At 37.7% G+C, this 25278-nt stretch overlaps 1 protein-coding gene across 9 annotated transcripts in view; it reads left to right on the top strand.

Annotated features, from left to right (window-relative positions):
* The window catches only part of CBLB (Cbl proto-oncogene B), a 238865-nt gene that overhangs the window by 197671 nt on the left and 15916 nt on the right, over positions 1 to 25278 (top strand). For all 9 annotated transcript variants that reach the window (XM_054714013.1, XM_054714016.1, XM_054714020.1 and 6 more), the window contains 4 exons: positions 10710 to 10856; positions 14086 to 14183; positions 14299 to 14430; positions 17008 to 17148. In XM_054714013.1, the coding sequence (XP_054569988.1) occupies positions 10710 to 10856; positions 14086 to 14183; positions 14299 to 14430; positions 17008 to 17148 (518 nt within the window). The remainder of the gene's footprint in view (positions 1 to 10709; positions 10857 to 14085; positions 14184 to 14298; positions 14431 to 17007; positions 17149 to 25278) is intronic.

The raw sequence follows: 25278 nt of genomic DNA on the forward strand, positions 1-25278 counted from the left end.
GGCAGCCATTTGTCTTGGGGTTATAATTGAAACTTTGTTGCCTTAAGCGGGTGGGCCAGGCCAGGGTGTGCGGAAAGCTTTGCTTCCCCTGTTGCCAGTGGCAACCCTGGCCTGCTCTCTCAAGCTCCATTCTGCTGCCATTTGTTTGAATTTGTTTACCTTCTATAATTGAAACTTTGTAGCTTGAGTGGAGGCTTAGGCCTGGCCAGGGCAGGCGGAAAGCTTGGCTTCCTCTGTTCCCTAGGAAACCTTGCTCTCTGTGGCTGTAGCCATCTTGGTTTGGGTTAATTTGCATACTCACTCTGATTGGATGGTGGGCGTGGCTTGTGGTGTGTCAGAGGTATGGTCAATTTGCATATTTGTCTATTATTAGATAGGATTAGCTAGAAGTTGTTCATTGTAGAAAAGATAGGAAGTATATAAAAGAAAAAAATTAAATGCATAAATACAGGTATATACATACTCCAGATATCAATGCTCAGTTTTAATATTTTGACATTTTTTCTTTAAGACTTTTTTTTACATGATTTAGTTATATTGTAGAGAATTTCATGTCCTCCTTTGTCACTTAATATTTAAGTAAGTGTTTTTCTTAATCCTTTATGTACTGTATTTATTATGAAACAGCATATAATTCCAAAGTGAACATTAAAATAAAAATCAGATCTGGTCCCAGACCTGACTCCAACATTTAGTATTTGTCTGTATCTGAATAAGGGAACTTCTCTGGGCCTCCCTTTCTCACTTTACTAAAAGAAGGGATCAATTTACTTACATGATCTCCAAAATCCTTCTGACCTTCAACTTTTTAGGTTCTATGAAATATTTTAAAGGCTACTTATCTGTAGTGTTAATTATATATCAAATATTTGGCAACTTGAATATTCATTTGTAGTTGGTTAGTTGTGTCCCATTGCTGAAGCCAGTCTGAGTTGGATACTGCCCTGCTTTTTTAATTTTTTTTGATATTTTGTCAACTATGGCCTCATTTGAGTTTATAACTAGAGTATAATGAGTTCTATAACCATAGAACAGAGGGCAAAATGTAACTCACTGAAATAGGGAAGTTGGATGGATTTTCAAGTACCTATTTGCATATTGGACTCTTAGTGCATGTTTCAAAAATTAGACCAAAGCAAAATTACAAATTACTACCTAATATAGACTTCTGCAGTCTCACAAATGTTAAAAACCCCAACGTTGAATTCAGTAATGTCAAAGCTAGCATTTACCTTTAAATCTATACCATGTTCTTGTACATGTTTACTGAGGTGTAATTGTTAAAGTATATAACACTGCTCTGATTCCTACTTACTTGATAAAAGAGGCTACTCTGTGATGATGTTTACTTTCTTATAAAACTGTGTGTTTGCAATTATGTGACTTATTGTGTAATACATCTTGAGACCTAGAAGAAGCTATAATTTATCTTTTAAAAATATTGTCATAAAAGCCAAAACTGTACTAGTGTGTATAGATTCACTTATTTTTTTCTTAAATGTTTTTCTAAATGGTTTCTATTTAATTAACATTGACATTTAGCTGTAAATATAAAAGTTTTAAATAAAACCTTGAGATATAGGTAATTATTTTTGGGTGGGAGGATGAATAAAAAAAAGCCTATGTGGATTATGTTTACTTTGTAGTGTAAATTTTTACTAAATTACATTTAATCTTAAGATAATTTGATTTTTCCAAAATTATACTAAATATAACCTGAAACAGTTAAAATATTTATTTTATTTGAAACAAGATGAGATGTTGGAAATAAGCAAAAGAATATTGCAAGTAATGATGGAATAATTGTTTCCAGGTAAGAGAATGTTCTGGAATGCTGAGGAATGTTTTTATGTTTTTTTTTTAATAAGAATATTTTAATGTGCCTGGTCTTTTAGAGATGAATCTTGTGTACTTTTTGACCTATTAAGATTTCAAATATACATGAACCAATATTACTTGGTTTACATTTTTATAAAAAGGCTCTTTTGTTGTTGGAGGTAGTGGTGTTGATTATTGTCATATACTTTTCTAAACATATAAAGTTGCTAATGTTTTAGGTTCAGTGAATAGAGAATGAGATTTGGCCTAACTATTCTATTTTTATTCAGTTGCATGTTCTGATTGGAGATATAGTGTGAACAGATAGAGCCCCATCCTCATTGGAATCGATGCTCTAGTTACGGGGACAGAAAGGAAACCGGTAACTGTGGTATACTGTCAGGCAATGGTAAATGCTAGGAGGAAAAGTGAAGGGGTAAATAGTGATGGAGAGGATTGTGCTTTAAATGAGCTCATTGGGAAAGGTAATATTTTAACAGAAACCAACAAAGGAAAGAAAGAGCCACTAGATTGTCTGGGTGACAAGCATGAACAGAACTCATATTCAAAACAGTGAAGTCAGTGAGTCAGCGGGCAATGCGGCTGGAGTTGAACAATGATGCAGAAGCTAACTCCTCTGCTGCGTTTAATGCCATGCTAAGAACTTTGGTTTGGTTAGTTTTAGGAGCCATTGGAAGGTTTTAATCAGCAGTATGCCATGATGCTGGTTTGTGTTTTTACAGTTTCACTAGCTGCTCTGTGGAGAAGAGTCTTTAAGAGAGCAAAAGTGGGAGCAGGGAGACCAATGGAGACTTGCAGTCATCTGATGGGTAGACCAGTGAGAGATGGCCAGGCTTTCACTGGCATGATACTGGTGAAGTTACATGGTCAGCTTTGGGTTGCATTTGGATCCAGTAATGCCTGTTAATAAATTGAATGTCTCTGAGGTATGATAGTCAGGGATGACACTTACATAGGTCTTTGGCTAAAAAACAAAAAAAAAACAAAACACCTTGGTGAATGGTTGGTGCCATTTACAAAAGTGAGGGAGATCAAAGAAGGGGCATGTGTGGGAAAGGGCAGAGGTGGCAAAATTAGTACTTATGGATCTGTTGAGTTTGGGATGCCTGTTACACAACACACATCTTCAAATAGAGATGTTGAGGGGATAGTTGGCCATACCATCCAAGCTTTAAACTTTATATTATATTCAGGCAAATATTTCAATTACTAGTAGTACGTGTCATCAAGTTGGCTCCAACACTGGTGACCCTACAAATGAGTGAACAGTCTCTTCTTGGGGTTTCCAAGGGGAAAGAAAATGCAGTAGTATTGCTTTCTGCTGCACAGTAAGTCCAGCCCAGGTCTGTTAAGGTTTGTGGTATAGCACATCACCAAACACCTATGACATGTAAATGCCTTGCAGGGGGAAATTTCAGAAGGTACTATCTAAAGCTGATAAATTCCGTTCTACATGGCCTGCGCCAAATTTAGTAGACTGGTTACATTCCTAGACATATGAATGTAATTCAGTGAGATTTTTAACAATGTAGGAACTTATATATTTAAAGTATTACCTTCAGAATAACTACATATTCTTTACCCCTGAAATTTTGATATCGTAATAAACATATTTAGAACATTTCTGTGTAGCAAAATTTTAGTAAACATCACCTTTTATTGGTTATTATAATAATTTTCCTTTATATACTAAACTGTTGGGGAAAATAAACTAGAAATGTAGATTTGTGAATGCAGCCTCAACTACTGCCACCTTCTAGTGAGAGTCATCTAAGAGGTCCACACCTGGGCATGTGTGCATGCCAGGGAGTGTGGTTGTCTTTAAATAGTGGCCAAAGTGGTCCATAGATAGGTAAGTGTAAAACTGTAAGCCTAGACCAGTTTGACTGAAATGATGGGCAAATTCATTGTAAAGTTTTTGCTTTATTTTGCTTTCTTTTTAACTAGAGAGCAAATGACAGAAAAAGAAAAGAAAAAAAGTACTAAGCTACAGAAGCTATTAAAACAAATATCACATTGTAATTTTTAAAAACTTCAGTGTAATGAGCCTGATGGACATTTTTCATCTTGTATATGGTGCACACCAGTCTACATTCTCTTATGCTTGAAGTCAAAAAAGCAGGAAAACATTTTCTGTTATTATGTAGGCAATGTGTACTACAGTTTTACATTAATCCAGTTCATTGGTATGTTCAATTAGAGATTTTTGAGGGGATTAGTATCACTGAGTTAAATATAATGAGGTGGAAAATTTTGTAATGGAAGTTACAACTATAATTAAGAATTACTCTATTTTATTAACCCTAGTGAACCCTAGTGAATGAACATTGTTGGTTTTTTATTAATCCTTGTACCGGCCTTCATTCTGTTACCTTAAAATCTTTTTAGACGTGCTAAGTTGATGTACTATTTTTGTTTATTATTTTGCCTTTGATAGATGGAAAAGTGCACTATTACCAAAGCTGGCAGTGCCCTGTAAGTAACAGTTGGCATGGTATGGAGGAGATGGTGTGAAACAGGTCCTTCTTTTCACTTTGTTCGTTGTGATCCCTATCACATTTTTCTTTCGTTGATGGAGCATATAGAAATGTTTGTGCATTTGGTTTGGACCCTTTGATATGATTCAGTATTTGAAACTCAGACTTAATTTATAAATCAGTGTGATTATGCAGAAAAAAAAGGTTAAGTTTTGTTTAAACTTCCTGCAAAGCAGCTGGACTATCCTAACATAGGTTTTCTAGTGTTTTGTTGGGGAATTGCTGGAACCTACTTGTTGACACATGGATAAGAAGAATTGAGGGCTGCAAATATATCATTTTAAACCAGCCTCAACTAAAAGAGCAGTAGTGTGTGAAAAGGGTACAAAATAAATAATATGGGTATTTGGAGGATGACTATAATCTGGGTGGGGGAATGCCACTAATTCCACTAACCTTTCATTTTCTCCATCTAAAAGCTTTGATGGGAACTGGTATTAACATTACCCCATTAGTCTGACCAATCTGTTACCTGTAATTTATGATCACAAACAATTAGGTAGTCTTTGATGGACATGTAAGCCACTGGATTCTGTTTAAAGATACAATCTAAATCACATTCCATACTGTCTCTTTTTTGTTCCACAGAGGCATAATCTACCATATATTCTCCATTTCTCCATGAACATATTGATCCATTGATAGAAAATGTGTAGCGTTAGAAAGCGATTTTATTTTCATATTAAATAAGGACATCTTCACGTATTACACTATGTCCAAGCATTTCTTATGTTTCTGTTAACATTTCTCCATAGGCTCAAATTAATTAAATAATGTTTTGAAGGCCACTAGGAAGATTAAGCATATTTGTTTGTGAAAAGATGCTATGACCAGTATTTTAAATGAGTTAAAATAAATTTTTAATTGTAAAATACAATATTTCCAGTTGTTATTAAAGCATAATTTATTTACAGTAAAACCCTAATGTTTAATGTACAGTTTTGTGACATTTAACAAATGCATAGTCATGCAATCACCACCACAATGAAGATCTAGGACTATTCATTATTCAATAAACATCCCTCCATATCTTGTGTGAATTTCTCCTCTCACTGCAAACCCATGGAAATTACCAGTCTGATTTATGTCCATATAGTTTTGCTTTATCCAGAAGGTCATATAAATAGAATCATACAGTATGTAGCCTTTTGAGTCTGGTTTCTTTCTAGGGAGCATAATGCATTTGAGATTTAGCCCTGTTGTCACGTGTGTCAATAGTCTGTTCCTTTTATTGCTCAGAGTAAGCATTCCATTGTAAAGCACACCTCCACTGAGGAACATTTGGGTCATTTTCATTTTTTTTGCTATTGTAAGTAATGCCACTTTGGCAAAATTAGTACTTATGGATCTGTTGAGTTTGGGATGCCTGTTACACAACACACATCTTCAAATAGAGATGTTGAGGGGATAGTTGGCCATACCATCCAAGCTTTAAACTTTATATTATATTCAGGCAAATATTTCAATTACTAGTAGTACGTGTCATCAAGTTGGCTCCAACACTGGTGACCCTACAAATGAGTGAACAGTCTCTTCTCATCATGAAGTCTTTAATGTTTGACATATATTGGAAAATTAGGGTATCGAGAAAAATACAAGTTTCCTCAACATTTATCTTTTTGATTGTTAAAGCAGACCCTAAAAGTATTAGAAGTAATGCTGGTCCTAAATAAGTTAATTTAAAAATTAACTTGAAATTTGTTTCTCTAATTTAAAAACAAGTCATTGAAAATGCATATAATTTAAGCATATGAAACCTAATAATATGCCACACTGACTTTCCTTGGTGATGAAAGAACCCTCAAAATTAATACGTATATTATAAGCCTTACTCTGATATATCGGGGAGATGACTTACATGTGGCACACGTGTAGCCATTTCAAATTCAACTATAGTTGGTGTTAGCACTTCTCTGGGCTATTATTTCCCTGTGTTAGATATTTCCTCTGTTAGAATTTGGGATAGTTACAAAAAATATGGACCAGTTTGCATTGCAGGCTCTAAAGATTCAGTTTTAATAAAATATTTTTAAATGCCTTGTCTTCATATATTCTTAAATAAAGAATCTTACATGTTTAAAACCAGAAAAATAACATATTATATTTAAAATGCTTTTCTAGATTATGAAAGGATCCTAAAAATGTTTTTTCTTTTCCATTAACAGCTTGGTCATATATTCCTGTAATAACCAGTCCTAATTTTCCTCTAAAAGCTTGTGGGCACTCCCCTGAACACATACCAGCAGGCCTTTGTTGATTCAGGGTCTGCCCTTAAGTACTTTGCAATTCAAGACAAATAGAAGAGAGACCTAGGTGAATATTTAAAAAATACAGTGTCAGTGGACAAGTATAACTAAATACACACAATAGAAAAGACATGTTTATGTCCAGGGCAATGTCACAGGAGGTTCATGTATAGAAAGTGAAGATGGATGTTTCTACTTTGCTTTCTTTCTAAAAAAGTGGGTGGACTAACTGAGGTATTAAGATTTGCTCAACTGAAACCTATATAATTTTATTAACCAACTAGAGGCCTGGTGCCAGTAGTTGGTCTTCAGATACATTCTGTCAACAAGGCTGGCTTCTTTAAGCTTCAGAGGTACATTGTGCCAATAATTGGTCTTCAGACATATTCTGTTGCCAAGGCAGCCCGGGGTAGGGACCATGAGGAATCGGGCTCCCTCCTCCCTCCTCTCAGGGTCCAGGGTGCAGGTGAACAGGATTTGGCACTGTCAGGGCGCTGGCAGAAAGCTAACCAATGGCTGATTCCAAGAGGAATTGGGCTCTCTCTTGTCAGGGTTGGGAGTGGGGGGGGGGGGTGGCAACTGGAGGCGGGGCAGGCCGTGGGGAGGGGCTGCAGGAAGTTGGGGGAGCCTATCGGCCTGGATCCAGCCGGTTGGACTCCGCATTGCACGGGTAGGGTCCCTAGGCCTGGCCAGAGATCAGGGCCTATCAGGGCTTTCCTTCACCCACTGCTGGCAGCTGGCCCTGCCCCCACCCCCGCCACTGCCACTGCTTGCCATCTGTGTGGCAGCACCCCTCCCCCCTGCCACCAGTTGCCTCCCTCTGTGGGTGACAGGAGTGGGGTGCAATCACTTGGCTGGCCTGGGCCTTCCTCTGCGGGGCGATCACTGGCTGGCCCTGCCCACCCACCACAGCATTGCTTGGCTAGCCTGGCGCCAGTGCGTGTCATAGCATGGTCGTCTGGACAGTAGTTCTGCTATTCAACCGTTCAGTCGATTTGCATATTATGCTTTTATTATTATAGATGTCACCCCAATAAATTCAGTAAAAAAAGAATTGCTCAAATGAAGGGAAGGAAAGAACTTGCTAGGGTGATGTCTGAAGTATGTTATATAGGTAAATCCAATGTGATCTGTAGAAGGCACTCCTCTGATTATACATGGTGGGGCAAATGTAGGTTCACAGTTGTTCATATGGAAAATAATACAACAATAAATAAATAATAATACAAGAATAACCTCTGTGTTTCATGTATTCACAGCTGTATTTCATGTATTACCCACCTTGTATGCCTCACACCAGGAATATAGAATGCTGTAGCAAGCATGTCAAAGTCACAGTCCATCAGCCGCGACTTTGACATGCTTGCGAGGGATGCACCTATGAGCCTTCAGTTTCAAAATATAAAAATCACTAAGAATAGCGTTAGATCACATATTCTTTGTTTTAAATGTGTACATGAAGAAAATGGATGTATTACTCAGTGACGGCTCAAATAACTAGCACACAATGAATTTTACAAGGTTGTGGTGAGGATGGCTGTACATCTTTGACAGTATGTGTTCTGTACATTACCAGTTTATTAGCTCAACAATGGCAGCCACAGTGCAGAATACTCCATCAACGTGTGATGATAATATAAAGAAAGTGAAGCAATAGGTGTAAATGGTAGGATGGTTCACTTGGCATCTTTAACTTGGAACCAGCCAAATAGAATATGCTTCAATTTATTTAACTGGTATCCTAAAAATTTCCCTTACACTCAATCAGTGACTGCACATTTTTCCATGTCCCAAAGTTAGATGTTTTCTCTACTGCCAAAAGTAAAGTAAACATACATGATTGCTAATGAAAATTCTTAAACTAATTATTTTACCACTTATTTAGTTGCAACTTAAATTGAACCTGCTTCTAGAATGAGTTTGTGAAGAGGAAAAAAATTCCCACATATAATTACACATATTGTAATTGTTTGCATGAATCAAGATTTCTCTTTTGGTATTTTGTATACAACTTCTTTATCTTCATTGTAACCTTCCTCTTCCATTCTATTTTTAATTAAGACTTTATTTTTAGAGCAGTTTTAGTTTCAAAACAAAACTGAGGAGAAGGTACAGAGATTTCCTCTATGCCCCCTTCCCAGTCAAGCGCCTCGCCTTCCCTGCTTTGATTTTCATTTCCTTCAGAAATACTCCCTCAGTAGATTTGCAGGGGCGGGGGAGGGGGAAAGAGTAAGGTGAAGAGAAAATAGAACCAGCCGCAACAGATGTGATTTCAAAATTGTCTGTTCTAGTCTCATAATGCAGTGCTCCTTTAAAAACTTAAATCTCTGGAAGTCACCTGCATCAGGCAGGTAGTAGAACTTTTCTGACATTGATATGATTGTTGAATATTTGGTCAATAGGTCTTATTCTTTTACACAGTATATATTTGAATTGAATATGAAAAAAGTTTCATTATGAATGAAAGTATTAGGGCATAGAAAGGGCATATATTTTTCTCATTTCATTTGCTAATAGAACCAACCCACTTTGGTCCTCGAGTTAGCTAAATTGATATATCCATGTTTATAAGAGTTTGTGGAAAGGTTGTGTTTGAAATCCCTGCTTTAATCAAGCCATCACTTTGCAGTCCATATCCTCACCGGCCTTCATTTGAAATGTACATCTCCCAAGGTTACACCACGGAAGGGGTAATCCTTAGTTTATTAATAAGGTTATTAGCTTGTGCTCTGGGCACTGACAGTGGACTTGGTCACTGCATCACTCTGCTTTTATCCCACCATGAACTGTCATTTAAATTCCAAGATCGCTCAAATAAGAATTCAAAATCGGTATTGAAAAAGTCTCCAAAGATGGGTAAAAATATACTTTTGAAAAATCTTATAAGCAATTTTTCTTTCATTTCTGAACTTCCTAGTGGCTCAGTTATCATTAAAACTTGAAAACCTTCAGGTTTTCAAAGCATCTTATAATGGACACAAAGAAAGCCCTTTAAATTGTTTTCATTCTAACTAGTGAGAAGATCAAAATGAAAGTTATTTCAGGCTTGCTTGATGGCGAACATACCAAAGGACTCTTGCTCCCTCTACAGAAGGTGCTTCAAAATTGCAGTCACAAAGATATTTTATTTTTATTTTTTAATTTAATGAAATAGATTTGCCATGAAGTTCATGATGATTAACAAAAAGTTTTGGCTCCATATGTATCTCCACTGCCTTGCAAACTGATTGGTTGTCCTAAAGTTCATCAGGATAGGTTTATGCATTTCTAATTTGGTATTTCTCTCTTGCATCAGCAAGGGTTAAACTCCGGTAACAAAAACTGTGAACAGAAGGTTTTTGTTTGCTTGGCTTTGTTTAATTTATTTACTTTTATGGACGAATAAAATGTTTGAACATATATTAGGTGATCATCTTACTCATTTTCATTCTTTTTCATTTAAGCCAGAAAAATAATGTACTATTCTTCAACAACTTAATTAGTTTTCTCATTATCTACTTCTAATTGTTTCGGTCATTTTTATTTCTTGGTTGTATTTGGAAAAAAATAATTTAAACTGTGACTTCACAGGAGGAAGAATTGTTTCATTTAATTAAACTGGATTTTTTTTTAAATTATGGGTAATATTTACTAAAGACAGAAAGTTTGACCTTTCTATAGGAACTTCATTAATATACTAGTATAAAGTTTCCATGCATATACATATATATTATCTTAATTTACTGATGTAAGTTAAATTGGAACAAAATGTTAATATTTTAGTAGCTTTGCTTTGAATAGTTTTATGCATTTTCTCTTACAACTCCAAGATCATTTTATTTGGCAGCTTACTAGTTTTTTTTACTATGCCATTTAAAATTATAAGTATAACAATTCTTTTATTTCATTAGTATAGTCTTAACAAAAGATTAAAAATTCTTTTCTTTGTATTTAGCATTTCAACAAGCCCTTCTGCTATTACCTTGTAATTGAAAAATGAATACACATGACAAAGTAGCTTCTTTAATTTGATTATGTCACATCAGACTTACTTGTTCTAAATTATTATGCTTATACTAGACTGGATTTTTTTTTTCCCCTCTGGTAGGTGTACTGGTCCTTTAGCAAATTGTCTTTCAGAGAAAACAAGAGACCCAGTAGAGGAAGATGATGATGAATATAAGATTCCTTCATCCCATCCTGTTTCCCTGAATTCACAGCCATCTCATTGTCATAATGTAAAACCTCCTCTTAGGTAAGAATATGGGCACCTTTTCGATCTCTTCACATCTGCATACACGTTATCATTTGTGATGTTCATTTTTAAGCAATTAAATCATATCTATTTATTAAAAATCCTTGCTTTCTTGCTCAAAGCCTCTTCTTCCTATATACTGTTTTCTGAATTACTTTCAGAAAAAACTAAAATATACAAATTTTTCAGCAAGTCATTTGACTAATTTAGTTGACTAGTAAGTGTAATGGAACATTCTTTTGCCCCTCTCTCCCTCCCTAAAAACAAATCATACTCTGATCAAATTTTGTTGATGGTTACCTATAGTGATTAATTCATGAATTTTCCATAAGCTAATTTCAACCCATTTTTATAAGTTCTAAGTACATATCTCATGAAGAAAAATTTGTGCTTAGAAACTAAGGTATTATGCCAACCATCCTTAGATTTTTCTTCATGATGTAAAGAGTAGTGTAATTTCTATTAATTTCCCATCTTGATGTGCTACCTCCTTCTATTCAGATCTTGAAGAAAAAGAGAAAAAAACCCTAAAACTTTTTCTCTTAACTGCTTTTTATCAGGTACTATCTATCTTCCTTTTGCTTGGATCAAATAAGAATGTGAAGAATAGTGTTTTTTCTTGTCAGTTATTTATTCTCACTATACTAGAGACATCCTTGATCTTTGAAGTAGCAGCCCCATTGAAGTATATAAGAGTTATTAAAAATGGGTGTTGTGTATTGAAATATTAACTTGTCTTTTTTAATTGAATTAGTAAACCATAATATATTATTATTTATTTTTTTAAAAGCCTGACATATATCAGGTACTCAATAAGTGAAATCTCAGCTTCAAAACTTACTTTCTAAGCCTCAGTTTTCTTTGTCTAATAACGTCCCTGGAGCTGTGCTGGGAACATAAACTAGGGTTCCACTGCTGCTGTGGCCCAGCCTTCTGCCTGCCAGTGTCTCTTGATTGACTAAGAGATAGGAGAGCCCTTGAACACTTCAATCATCTATGCCATCTTTATTTAGTGTACTGTTTCCTTTTGAGGTCTAGTCAATCAACGGAAAGCATTTTATTTGTGCAGCTTTCCCTTTTCAGATGAGAAATCTAAAAATGTTCTTAATGCCTTTCTCTGAGTATTGAACTGAGACAGAAAATGCAAAGCTTGGAAAAGAAAAGCAACTCTTCATTATAACCAGAGATCTGTCTTAATGAGTGATCCTGGTTGGAATTACCAACACTCTGCCAAGTTATTAACTGGGATTATTAACATTCTGGAGTACAGGGCTTCATATTTCAAAGCAAGAACTAAAGTATTTCTTGCTAATTGCTGGTGTTTAAGACATTTGCTGCTAAAATAGTATAATTGAGAAGACAAAGAAATAACTGAGAGGCAATTTATTGTATCAGGAGAACCAAGTGTCTACTACTCTCATAAGAGAAAAAAAGTTATTCCTTTACGTCAAATATAAATTATTACAATTTTCAATTCCTTTGACTCTTACAAATGTGTAGTAATTTTTAAAAACTGAAATAAGATGAAATATTTCTGTCTACACAGTATCATTATTTTTCATTGCTGGAGAAGTGAGGGGTATAATTTTAATACTTTAAATTTTAATTGTCACATCATATTGGATGAGCTATTTGATGGCAGGCCTCCCAAATCTAGAATATAAAATTGAATTATGTCCACCATTACCATCTCTGTAGTGTTATAGAGAAGTAATAAATGCTGATAATCCCTAAACTTAATTGGAGTGCATTTTTTATCTAATCTGTTCTTGAAAGCTGATGGATGAGTTTCTTCTTATGTCCTCCACAAAACACTCTTTAAGCTTAAACAGTTTTTTCTCCTCTGTTCCCCCTTACTCTTTGGAACATCAGAAGAATCAAATGGTCAATATGTGGAAAAAGTTAAACAGTAGATGAATAATTCAATTCAGTTTCAGTAAAAATCAATCATTATTATGAAAATTCAATACATGCTAACTATTTTTAAATGAAACATCTCTGGCCCCTTGAAGAGAGGTGGCTACCTGAGAGAATGGAAATGAATTACAAATGAAGCACAATTACAATAACTATTTAAATATCCATTATCTCCTCCATTATGTATGTGATTCTAACCCCAAGAATTCAGAGTAAATTAGAGAAAAGTAAAATCTAAACTCTGCTTTCTGTATAGCTCTTTGTGAGCAGAAGTTGATGAACAGAGAGTTCATTGTTACACAGCTATATTCTGAAGATAACACATGGTCTGTATCTTCTCTTCCTGTTGCTGTCTTCCCGTGCCCCAATTTTAACCATTGTGTTCATAGTATGATTTCAACAGCAAAAATAAGTTTTAGTAAGTATTATTCTTATAGACACAGATCAAAATATTTGTTGTATACCCAAGACTTTTGCTAAAGTCATTTTTATACAGTTGTCAGAACTGCCAATGTCTTATTTGTGGCAGCAGTGAAATTATACTATAGACTCTAGGTCTTTGAATATGCCTATCCGATTTTTTTTAATGACTTTTTTTAATATGTTGTTTGTTTGTTTTTGTTTTGTTTGTTTGTTTTGGAGAGAGGAAGGGAGAGGGATAGAGAGATAGACACATAGATGAGAGCGAAACATCAATCAGCTGCCTCCTGCACGCCTCCTACTGGGGATCGAGCCCACACCCCAGGCATGTGTCCTGACTGGGAATTGACCCATGACCTCCTGTTTCATGGTTGGACACTGAACCACTGAGCACACCAGCCAGGCTGCCCATTAGAATTTTAATGCAATTGCTGATCATTTAATATTGTTCTCCATCTTTGATGGGCTCTAGTTTGTTATAAAGATAGCTCAAATTACAGAAATAAAAATATAATGTTAAATAACGTATTTCTTTGCTTTATTACATTTTTTTCTTCAAAAACTTGACAAAGTATTAGTGAACTCTTTCAAAGCAATATGTTAATTTCAAAGATGTGTTTCAAGTACACTTTTTGTGACTATTGTAATTCTGAGTTTCACTTAAAAAAGGTAATTTGTGTTCAATGGGATATTTATTTCTAATTTGTAAAAATATTTGAGTAAGAGTATCTAGATAATGTTACTTGTACTTTTCCCAGAAAAGCAACTTAATTATATTTATTTTCAAACTTTATTATATGAGCTGGGTTGCTAGTTCCCATCGCCCTCCCAAGTGACTTTTAAATGGAAAGTAATTATCCTTATGATTTTTATCCTCTGATCTCTGCCATAGGTCTTATGATAATGGTCATTGTATATTAAATGGAACACATGGTACATCTTCAGAGATGAAGAAATCAAACATCCCTGAGTTAGGCATATATATAAAGGGTATGTATAATACATATTATCTTTGTATTCTACATCTTAATGGTCAGAATTTAAAGGCACAAGTCCATGCCAATGTTGAACTGAAAATACATTAAGATTTTGTGTTATCCTCTAGGAGATGTTTTTGATTCAGCCTCTGATCCAGTGCCATTACCACCTGCCAGGCCTCCAACTCGGGACAATCCAAAGCATGGTTCTTCACTCAACAGGACGCCCTCTGATTATGATCTTCTCATCCCTCCATTAGGTTGAAACCTTTTTAAAAAATTTCTAATAAGCCACCCTGCCTCTTCTTTTACTTAGTATCTGAATTATCAGAAAACGGAGTTTCATGTAATGCAGACTCACTAAGTTCTGAATCTGTCTGAATTAGAATGGATTCTTCAGGTGATGGTGCTCTCAAGTTCATTTGACCATTATTCCATTCAGAGGATTGAAGCAATGGTGTCAATAGCTGGCCCTCAGACTTTTATCAAGTTATATCTTCATGTACTAAATGTAGTCTACAAAAAAAATCTATGAGAGCATTGTTCAGGCACTTGTGTTCTAGTAGATTTGAAGTGGTCATCTGAAATTTTCTTTAAGTACAGTTTTTAATGAATGTGTACTGTTTCTTTCAGTGTAAGATGATCCGGTCCCACTTAGCTACATTATGGAAAATTATATATTCTATTGTAGAGAGCTGAGAATAAATTATCTTATCACCATTGCAAAGAATTATAAAAAAAAAGAAAACACATCCAATGAATCTAAATTTTTGTTTCAAATTTTAATATGAAGAAGCATACTTTGTGTTTGGTGTGTGTACCTGTATGGAGATACACAGGTGTGTATGCATGCTAAAGTTGGCTGCCTGTGTTAATTCCTTAAGTCTAGGTGGGAAGTTTTTTGCTCTATTTTTAGAGGAAGTCAACTAGAACCTTCACACACATTAAGGCTTTACAATAATGGGTCACCATAATGTAAAATAATATATGATGAAGGTCCATTTTTAAGCTTCTCAGAATTATTAGACTACCAGAAATGTGAAGTAAACCTTTTTATTTTTTCCTCAAACACCATCAGCCAGTATTTCCAGTTACACTATTGCGGTGTCTTTTACTCTCCTGTTCTTTTTATTTTACACTTGAAACCTCTCCTGTCCTTTCAGTAGTTCAGTGGTTTTTTCCTCACCTACATGAACAACAAGTCTTCTAACTTCTTTATGAGATCTATTTCTCCCTTATTCTTCCCATACACTGATGTTTGACCTATTACCCAAGTCTACAGGATCTAGATGATCACTGTTCAATAGAACTTCATGTGATGTAAAGGTCTATATATTCATACGTGTGACGGTGGAACTGAATTTTAGTGAAATTTAAACTAAATAGCTACATGTGCATGGTGACTACTATATTGGGCAGTACAGACAAATGTTCCAACCTATCTTTTTAACCCCACTTTCCTCTGTACATCTCATGCTTTATTCACACTGTTTACTCTGTCTAAAAGACACCATCTTCCCATTTGACAAATATTTTGAGCCACTGATAGCCCAGACCTTCTTGTTCTTGGTAACACCTTGCTTAATGCCAATTTCTTTATTCCTCTTCCCTCTTAAAATGAATCTCTCTGTGGGACCTATGGGACTTTCATCTTGAATAATTAGTGAACTTTTCTTAGACCTCCTTATGGACTTTAAGCTCTTTGGGTAAGATCCTTGTGATTTAGATCTTCACGTTACCTATGTGCCTGGCATGGTGCCCGACACGGCTAAAAAAGTATTTGAATGAATCAGATAATTTAGCAGGTAGCTTAAGGTTGGAATGATAACAGAACTACCTCTCCTATACCTTCACATATTTTAAGTTAGAAAAATATTTTTGATCATTAGAGAAAATACTTTCAGTATTTTTTGCAAAGCAAGCTGCATGAATTGTAAAACTATTTTCTTTACGTATACCTTTTTGTTTGTCAGTAAATTTAAATATGTGTGAGTTTTTGTTACTGGAATATGTAGCTATTTATTTATACACTGTTTTCATTCGCAGAGCATTTGAGATTGCTTACATACTCTGCAACTTAATTTTTTTAAAGAATCATTATAAGGGAAAATGTGCACAGAATAGTACATGTGGCAGGGGGAAATAGACAAAAGCATTCCACAGTGTTCTGTAGTTGCTAAAACTGGAAAATATGCAAATATGACTAATTAGCTTTGTGACCACACAAGGTAGTATTTAACTGTTTCTCTTTAGAGATATATTGTAATAGAAAAATATATTTTTCTCCTGTAGGTGGTCATTTGCTGTATATTTTGATAATGAAATATATGGAGCATTACCTTCAATAAATTACAACCTAGTAGGATAAAATTTAAAAGATAATCTATTATGTGACATTAAATCTTTGTGCATAGTGTGATTTTCTAATTAGAGGCTGTTCCACAAAAAGTTCTGTTTTGATGGTGTGACATAATTTTTAGTTCAAAATTCTAGTCTCTTAATAATCTAAAGTTCACAGGTGAATAGTAAGCTGTTTCATAACCTGCAGTGCTGCTTTTTAATAGAAAGACCTGGGAAATAGGAAAAGTTTGCACACACACATATGTGTGTGTGTGTGTGTGTGTGTGTGTGTGTGTGTGTGTGTGTGTGTCTGGTTTGCTGCTTCCATAGTCCACAAAATATTTAACTCCCATTATCAAAGTTGGTGAACAGCTGGATAAACACTGCAGGTGAAGTTCTTTATAAGCAACAAGAGAAAATCAATAATTGCTTTGGCCTTATACTGTGTTTTGACTAATGAAGTTCTGCTCTTGATACTGACCTTTCTTTAAATGCAGGTGAAGGTGCTTTTGATGCCCTCCCCCCTTCCCTCCCACCTCCTCCACCTCCTGCAAGGCATAGTCTCATCGAACATTCAAAACCTCCTGGCTCCAGTAGCCGGCCATCCTCAGGACAAGACCTTTTCCTTCTTCCTTCAGGTAGGAGAGAAAACTTTTCACTTAAAGCAAAAATATTTCTAAGGTCATACTGTCAAATGAGTAATTCATTGGTTTCTATCTCCTTGGCAAAAAAACAAACAAAAAAACAAACAAACCCTGAGAGGGAAAATAGCAGTTGGGTAGGTTTGTTTGTCAATTGGTTGGTCTAATTCAGGGGTCCTCAAACTTTTTAAACAGGGGGCCAGTTCACTGTCCATCAGACCGTTGGAGGGCAGGACTATAGTTTAAAAAAAAAACTATGAACAAATTCCTATGCACACTGCTAAGTCGGCTGCTAAGCAGGACAGGCAGTGGCGGCAAAAACACCCAGCGGGCCAGATAAATGTCCTCGGTGGGCTGCATGTGGCCCACGGGCCATAGTTTGAGGACCCCTGGTCTAATTGCATAAGGATTACAAAAATGGCAAAAGCAATAGGAAGAATAGAATGTGGAAATGGTGCTGTAGACATCATCCCAGTCCCAGATAACACCCTTGTGTTACCAAGGCATCCCTGAGAACCAGAGGGCTCCATGATTGGGCTAATCATGATGGTGGGGACAAAATTTAGACTTTGTCTCTGATTCAGAGTGCAGTAATTTTTTTTTCAGTAAGTTTTAAAAATGTTACTACATATATTTTAGGGGCATAATTTCATTCAAAACATATTTTGGTAAATTACGTTGTTATAACAGTGATAAATTTTTTTGAATTACCTTCATTTTATTGTTTTGTTACTGTTTTTACTTTTAAGTAATCATTAGTAACAGTACTGAAAAGTATTCATGGGGACTTGACTGTGACCTTTATAAAGTGGTATCATGATGTGGCTACCAAGGGAGCTTATGCTATGAAGCTGACAAGTCAATCAGGTTTTTTGACTCTAGGAAGTTTTTAGATTACTGCTTCGATTTCATAGTAGATATCAGTCTGCATAAATTTTCTGTCTTCTTGATTCTGTCTTAGAGGATTGTATGTTTCTAGGAATTTGGTTCTTCCAGGTTGTCCATTTTATTGGACTATAATTGTTTGTATTATCCTAGCCTATATAATAAAAGCCTAATATGCTAAGTGTTCAGTTGTCCAGTGGGCCGTTCAACCAATCAAAGCATAATATGCTAATGATATGCTAGGGCCACTCAACTGCTCGCTATGACGTGCAGTGACCACCAGGAGGCAGACACTCCGACTGGTAGGTTAGCTTGCTGCTGGGGTCTGGCTGATTGGGACTGAGCAAAATGGGCCAGACATGCCCTGGATCCCTCCCACAGTCCCTCCCTGGCTGGCCAACCGGTGGGATCCCTCGGCTTGGCCTGCATCTTCTGGCAATCCGGGACCCCTTGGGGGATGTTGGGAGAGCTAGTTTCGGCCTGATCCTGCAGGCCAGGCTGAGGGACACCCACTGGTGCACGAATTCATGCACTGGGCCTCTAGTTTTCTTATATCATTTGTATTTCTGTGGTGCCTGTTGTCACCTCTCCTCTTTCAATTCTTGTTTTCTTAGTCTGGTTAAAGTTTTATAAATTTTATTAGTCTTTTCTAAGAACCTCTTTATATTGTCTTTTTAGACTCTATTTCTATTGTTTCCACTCTGATCTTTGTTATTTTCTTCCTTCTACTCTTTTTGGGCTTTGTTTGTTCATCTTTTTCTAGTTCCTTTAGGTGTAATGTTAGATTGTTTATTTGAGATTGTTTGGGTTTCTTGAGGTAGGCCTGTATTGCTATATATCTCCTTCTTAGAACTTCTTCTGCTGTGTTCGATAGATTTTGGGGTCATTGCGTTTTCATTTTTATTTGTCTCCAGATGTCTTGATTTCTTCCTTGATCTCACTGTTAAGTAGTATGCTAAGTTATATGTTAGGATTCATTGTTTAGTAGCATGTTATTCATCTTCCACATTTTTGTGTGTTTTTCAGTATTCTTCTTGTATTGATTCCTAGTTTCATATCACTGTGAAAGAAGATGCTTCATTGGACTTCAGTCTTTTTCAGTTTATTGAGATTTATTTTGTGGCCTACTATTTGATCTATCCTGGAAAATGTTCTACATGCACTTAAAAAGAATGTGCATTCTTATACTTTTGGGAAAGTGTCCTAAAAATATCAACTTAGTCCTATGGTATGAAGTGTCATTTAAGGCAACTATTTCCTTGTAGATTTTCTGTCTGTATGATCTATCCATTGATATCAATGGGATGTTAAAGTTTTTTATTATTACTATATTACTGTTGATCTCTTCTTTTATGTCCTTTAAATACTTAATATATTTATATGCAACTGTGTTACATGTGTAGATGTTCACAAGAGTTATAGTTTCTTGTTGAATTGATCCCTTTATCATTATGGAATGTTCTTTTTTTCCCCTCATTACAGCCCTTGTTTTAAAGTTTATTTTGTCTGATAAAATTATTGCTACCCCAGCTTTGTTTTGTATCCAATTGAATGAAATATCTCTTTTTATCCCTTTACTTTTAGTCTGTGTCTTTCAATCTGAAGTGGGACCCTTGTAGGCAATATATATATATGGGTCTAGTTATATTATCCATTCACCCATGCTCGGTCTTTTTATTGGAGTATTTAGTCCACTTACATTTAAATTAATTATTGATAGTTGTTTAGATACTTTTACTTTATTATTTTCTGTTTTGTAGTTTTCTCTGTTCCTTTCTTATTTTCTTGCTCTTTCTTGTATGTTGATGACTTTCTATAGTGTTGTATTTGGATTCCTTTTTATTTCTTGTACTCTCTTATAGATTTTTGGTTTGTGGTTACTATGTGCTTCATATATACAAGCTGTTTATAGCAGTTTAAGTTTATGATTGCTTCAATTTGAATGCATTCTAAAATCACTATCATTTTTACTCATCCCTATATACTTATATTTTGTCATTTTGTACTTTGTGCATGTGTTTATGTGTATCCCTTAATTTATTGTTGTAATAATACATAATCTTCTAACTTTTGTCTTTAACCAGTTAACTGCCATGCATCCAAAATGGAAACCATCCCCACATGCCACATTATTTTGAATTGAATTGTGCCTATAGATGCTTGTGGCATACAAAGGGTTAATGCTTGTACAAGCTTTATTGTTGGATGATCCATAGCTTTTCCTAGACGTTTGCCTTTGTCAGTGAGATCTTTTTTTTCTTTCCTGTACTTTCTTATTTGTATTTTTTATCTTTTCTTTCAAATTAAAGAAGTCACTTTTCTTATAACACTGAGTTAGTGGAGATGAACTCCTTTAGTTTTTTCTTGTGTGGGAAACTCTTTGTTGCTCCTTTGATTCTAAATGAAAGCTTTGCTGGGTAGAGCAATCTTGTTTGTAGATCCTTGCTTTTCACCATTTTGAATATTTCATGCCATTCCCTTCTGGCCTGCAAATTTTCTGTTGAAAAACAGCTGATTGCCTAATAGAGCTCCCTTTACATAACTAACTGCTTGAGATTTTTTTCTGTGTCTTTAACCTTTGGGATTTTAATTATGTGTCCTAATGTGGGCCTCTTTGGGTTCACCTGTTTGGGGCTCTCTATACTTCCTGGACCTGTACGTCTGTTTCCATTGTTAGATTAGGGAAGATTTGGTTGTTATTTCTTCAAATAGTATTAAATCCCTTGCTCTTTCCCTTGTAGTGCCTTTGATGCAAATGTTGTCACAACTGATGTTGTCCCAGAAGTCGCTTAAACTATCCTTGTTTTTTAAAATTCTTTTTTCTTTTGCTGTTCTAATTGGGTGTTTTTAACTCCCTTGCCTTCCAGTTGGCAGACTTGATCCTCTGCTTCATCTGATCTATTGCTGAATCCAGCTAATTTCATTTCAGTTATTGCATTCTTCATTTCTGACTCATTTTTTTTGTTTTGTTTTCTATCTCATTTTTACCTTTCCTACCTCACTGTTGATGTTCTTACTGAGTTCATCTACTCTTCACCTACATTTATTGAGCATCCTTATAACCAGTGTTTTCAACTCTGCATCTGGTAGATTGCTTGTCCATTTCATTTAGTTCGTTTTCTAGTTCTTTTGAGACATGTTTCTTTGAGTCCTCATTTTGGCTGACTCCCTGTGCTTGTTTCTATGTATTAGGTAGATCTGCTTCATCACCCAGTCTTTGCAGTGTGGCCTAATGTAGCTGTCCTGTGGGACCCAGTGGTGCCGTCTCCCTGGTCACCTGAGCTGATTGCTCCAGAGATGCCCCTTGTGTGTACCTTCCTATTGTAGTTGAGCCTTGATTACTGTTTGTTTGCTTACTTGTTGTTTTTTTATTTTAATCCTTACCTGAGGATATGCTTTCATTTTATTTTTTTAGAGAGCAGAAAGGAGCGAAAGAAACATTGATGTGAGAAAAAAAAACATCAAGAGAAAAAGGAGAGGCATCACTGTAAGAGTTAAAAATCAATTGGTTGCCTCCAGTACATGCCCTGAACCCACTACCTTTTTGGTATATGGGATGGCAATGCTCCAACCAACTGAGCCACCCGACCAGGGCTTGATTATTGTTTTCATGTCAGTGGGTAGGTTTGACCTTCAGGCTGACTGGGTCTGAGAGCTGGCTGTGACTATAGAGGACAAGCTGTTTTGCAAGGGCTGACCCCACAGATTAGGGGTCTCTTTAGTGGGACTCTAATGCCAGCCAAGTCTGCCCTTTGGGTTTGTCATTTGTAAAACTGGTTGGTGGGGCTCTGATACTGGCACCAGGTGTGTACTGTTCTGGAGCCTCTTGGGTGGGGCTGTAGTGCAGGTCAGGTTCACCTACTGCTTGTTCCTGGCTTGGGGTTATCTGGTAAGAGCTACAAAGTGAGCAGTCTGTGGTTGGTTTCCACTTGTGCTGGGCTTGGAGGTTCCTGAGAGAGGCTATTTTACAAACTAAGGCTGGCAGCCATTAGTGTTGGGCTTGGAACCCTTTGATGGGCACCAGGATGTGGGTTGAGGCCAGCTGCCACTTGTGCCATGTTTGAGGTTACATTCCAAGTCAAGACTGGCCATTGCTTATATCAGACCTGGGGCTACCTAATGTGAGTTACTAGGTGTACCAGTTAATAATGTGGATTTTGTAATCAAAGAAAATACAATTATTTCAAAAGAAACATCAAAAGTGCTTTCTTCAGAGTACAGGCAGTCCTCAGGTTACGTCGGACTCGACATACGTCGTTTCGTGGTTACGTCTCCATCTCCCATCCTATCTAATAAAAGAGTAATATGCAAATAAACCATCACTCTGCTATACCCACAAGCCAAAGCCACAAGCCAATCAGGAGCAAATATGCAAATAAACCCAACCAAGATGGCTATGGCCACAGAGAGCAAGAGGGAGGCTTGGGTTTCCCCAGCAATGGAGGAAGCCAAGCTTTCCGCCTGCCCTTGCCTGCCTAGAACTCCACTCAAGGCTGCAAAGTTTCAATGATAGAAGATACATAAATCCAAACAGAAATGGCGGCAGCCACTGAGCTGGAAAGAGCAGGAGGCTAGGGTTGCCCCTGGCAATGGAGGAAGCCGAGCTTTCCGCACACCCTGGCCAGCTCAAGCCTCTGCTTAAGGCTACAAAGTTTCAATTATAGAAGATACATAAGTCCCAACAGAAATGGCTGCTGCCATGGAGCAAGCAGAAGGCTTGGCTCCGCTTCAGGCTACAAAGTTTCAATTGTAGAAGATAAATAAACCCCAGATACCAGGGCCTCCGCTTGCATTGCCAGGGGGCGTGGCCGGCCTTCAAACCACCACAGGCCCCTCGCCCAAGCCGCCCCATGCTCCAAGGGAACCCCCACCCTGATCCGGGACACCCTTCAGGGCAAACCAGCTGGCTCCCACCCGTGCACCAGGCCTCTATCCTATCTAATAAAAGAGTAATATGCATATTGACCATCACTCCAACACACAAGATGGCTGCCCCCATGTGGACACAAGATGGCCACCACAAGTTGGCCAGCAGGGGAGGGCAGTTGGGAAGGACCAGGCCTGCAAGGGAGGGCAGTTGGGGGCGATCAAGTTTGAAGGGGAGGGAAGTTAGGGGTGACTTAAGACAGCAGAGGAGGGAAGTTGGGGGCGACCAGGCCTTCAGGGAAGAGCAGTTGGGAGGGACCCAGGCATGCAGGGGAGAGCAGTTGCAGGGGGACCAGGCCTGCAGGGGAGGGCAGTTAGGGGTGACCAGGCCTGCAGGGGAGGGAAGTTAGGGGCAAACAGGCTGGCAGGGGAGTGGTTAGGGGGTGATCAGGCTGGCAGGCAGAAGAGGTTAGGGGCAATCAGGAAGGTAGGCAGGTGAGCAATTGGGAGCCAGTAGTCCTGGCTTGTGAGAGGGATGTCCGACTGCCCTCAAGGGATCCCAGATTGGAGAGGGTGCAGGATAGGCTGAGGGACACCCCCACCCCCCGTGCACGAATTTCGTGCACTGGGCCTCTAGTCCTATATAATAGAGGTAATATGCAAATTGACTGTCACTCCAACTCACAAGATGGCCACCAAAAGATGGCTGGCAGGGGAGGGCAGTTGGGGGAACCAGGCCTGCAGCAGAGAGCAGTTGGGGGAGAACAGGCCTGCAGGGGAGGGAAGTTGGGGGCAACCAGGCCTGCAGGGGAGGACAGTTGGGGGTGACCAGGCCAGCAGGGGAGGACAGTTAGGGGTGACCAGGCCGGCAGGGGAGGGCAGTTAGGGGTAACCAGGCCGGCAGGGGAAGGCAGTTAGGGGCAATCAGGCCGGCAGGAGAGGGCAGTTAGGCGTTGATCAGGCTGGCAGGGGAGTGGTTAGGGGGTGATCAGGCTAGCAGGTTAGGGCAGTGGTCAGCAAACCGCGGCTTGCGAGCCACATGCAACTCTTTGGCCCCTTGACTATGGCTCTTCCACAAAATACCACGTGTGGGCGCGCACGTACAGTGTGATTGAAACTTCGTTGGCCCATATGCAGAAGTCGGTTTTCGGCCTGGGCGAGTCTATTTTGAAGAAGTGGTTCTAATGCCTAGCCACACTCAAAGGGCCAAAGAGCTGCATGTGGCTCGCGAGCCGCGGTTTGCCGACCACTGGGTTAGAGAGTGATCAGGCTGGCAGGCATAAGTGGTTAGGGGCAATCAGGCAGGCAGGCGAGTGGTTGGGAGCCAGCAGTCCTGGCTAAACGGGCAGTCGGACATCCCTTGAGGGGTCTGAGACTGGAGAGGGTGCAGGCTGGGCTGAGGAACACACACACACACACACACACACACACACACACACACACACACACACCATGCACGAATTTCATGTGCCAGGCCTCTAGTTTATTTATTAAAAAAAAAAAAAAGTTTCGTCATTTCAACGTATGTACATATGTGCTTTTTTTAATTATTTATTTACCACAAGTAAAGGTCAGGAATTATCTTTCTTTTAAATTGTTTTACAGTTTCACTTCATTATTGCTTTGTATGTGCTCCATATGGGTGGGTTCCGACTTACAGCGAAAATCGTGTTAAGTCGCACCATAGGAATGGATCTCCAGTGTAACCTGAGGACCTACTGTAATGCCCATCGCTAGCTACACATTTCCCCATCTTTCAGGTATTTTGTGGATACCATCCCAATATAATTTTTCTTGTTTTGAGACAGGCCATTCAGACACACAGTTTTCTACTTCTTTGTATGTTTTGAAGTGCTACTCAGAAAGTGTGTGTGCCATCAATCAGAACAAGTGGTAATCTGAAGGAGCAATGTCTGGTGAATACAGTGGGTGGGATAATACTTCCCAGGCAAAATCTTTTAACATGTCTTTAACTGGTTTTGAAGTGTGTGATGGTGCATCATCATGAAGCAAAATTACTTTGCTGTGTCTTCTGGCCCATTGTGGTCGTTTCATGATCAAAGCTTAGTTCAAATTGATTATTTTGGTCAGTAGAGATCAGTATTAATGGTTTCACCTGGTTTTAGAAGCTCATAATACACCACACCTTCCTAATCCCACCAAAAGCAGAGCCTTGTCTTCTTCCTGAAGCGATTTGGCCTTGCAGTCAATGTTGATGGCTGACATGGATCAACCCTTGATTTTGTGCATTTGGGATTCTCAAAATAAATACACTTTTCATTGCCAGTCACAATTCAATGCAAAAAAGGCTTTCTTTTGTGCCATTGAAGCAACATTTTACTGATGACTTTTCCGGTTTCCATTTGTCTTTCATTC

This window comes from Eptesicus fuscus, chromosome 3 (assembly GCF_027574615.1).
Source record: "Eptesicus fuscus isolate TK198812 chromosome 3, DD_ASM_mEF_20220401, whole genome shotgun sequence".
NCBI lineage: Eukaryota > Metazoa > Chordata > Mammalia > Chiroptera > Vespertilionidae > Eptesicus > Eptesicus fuscus.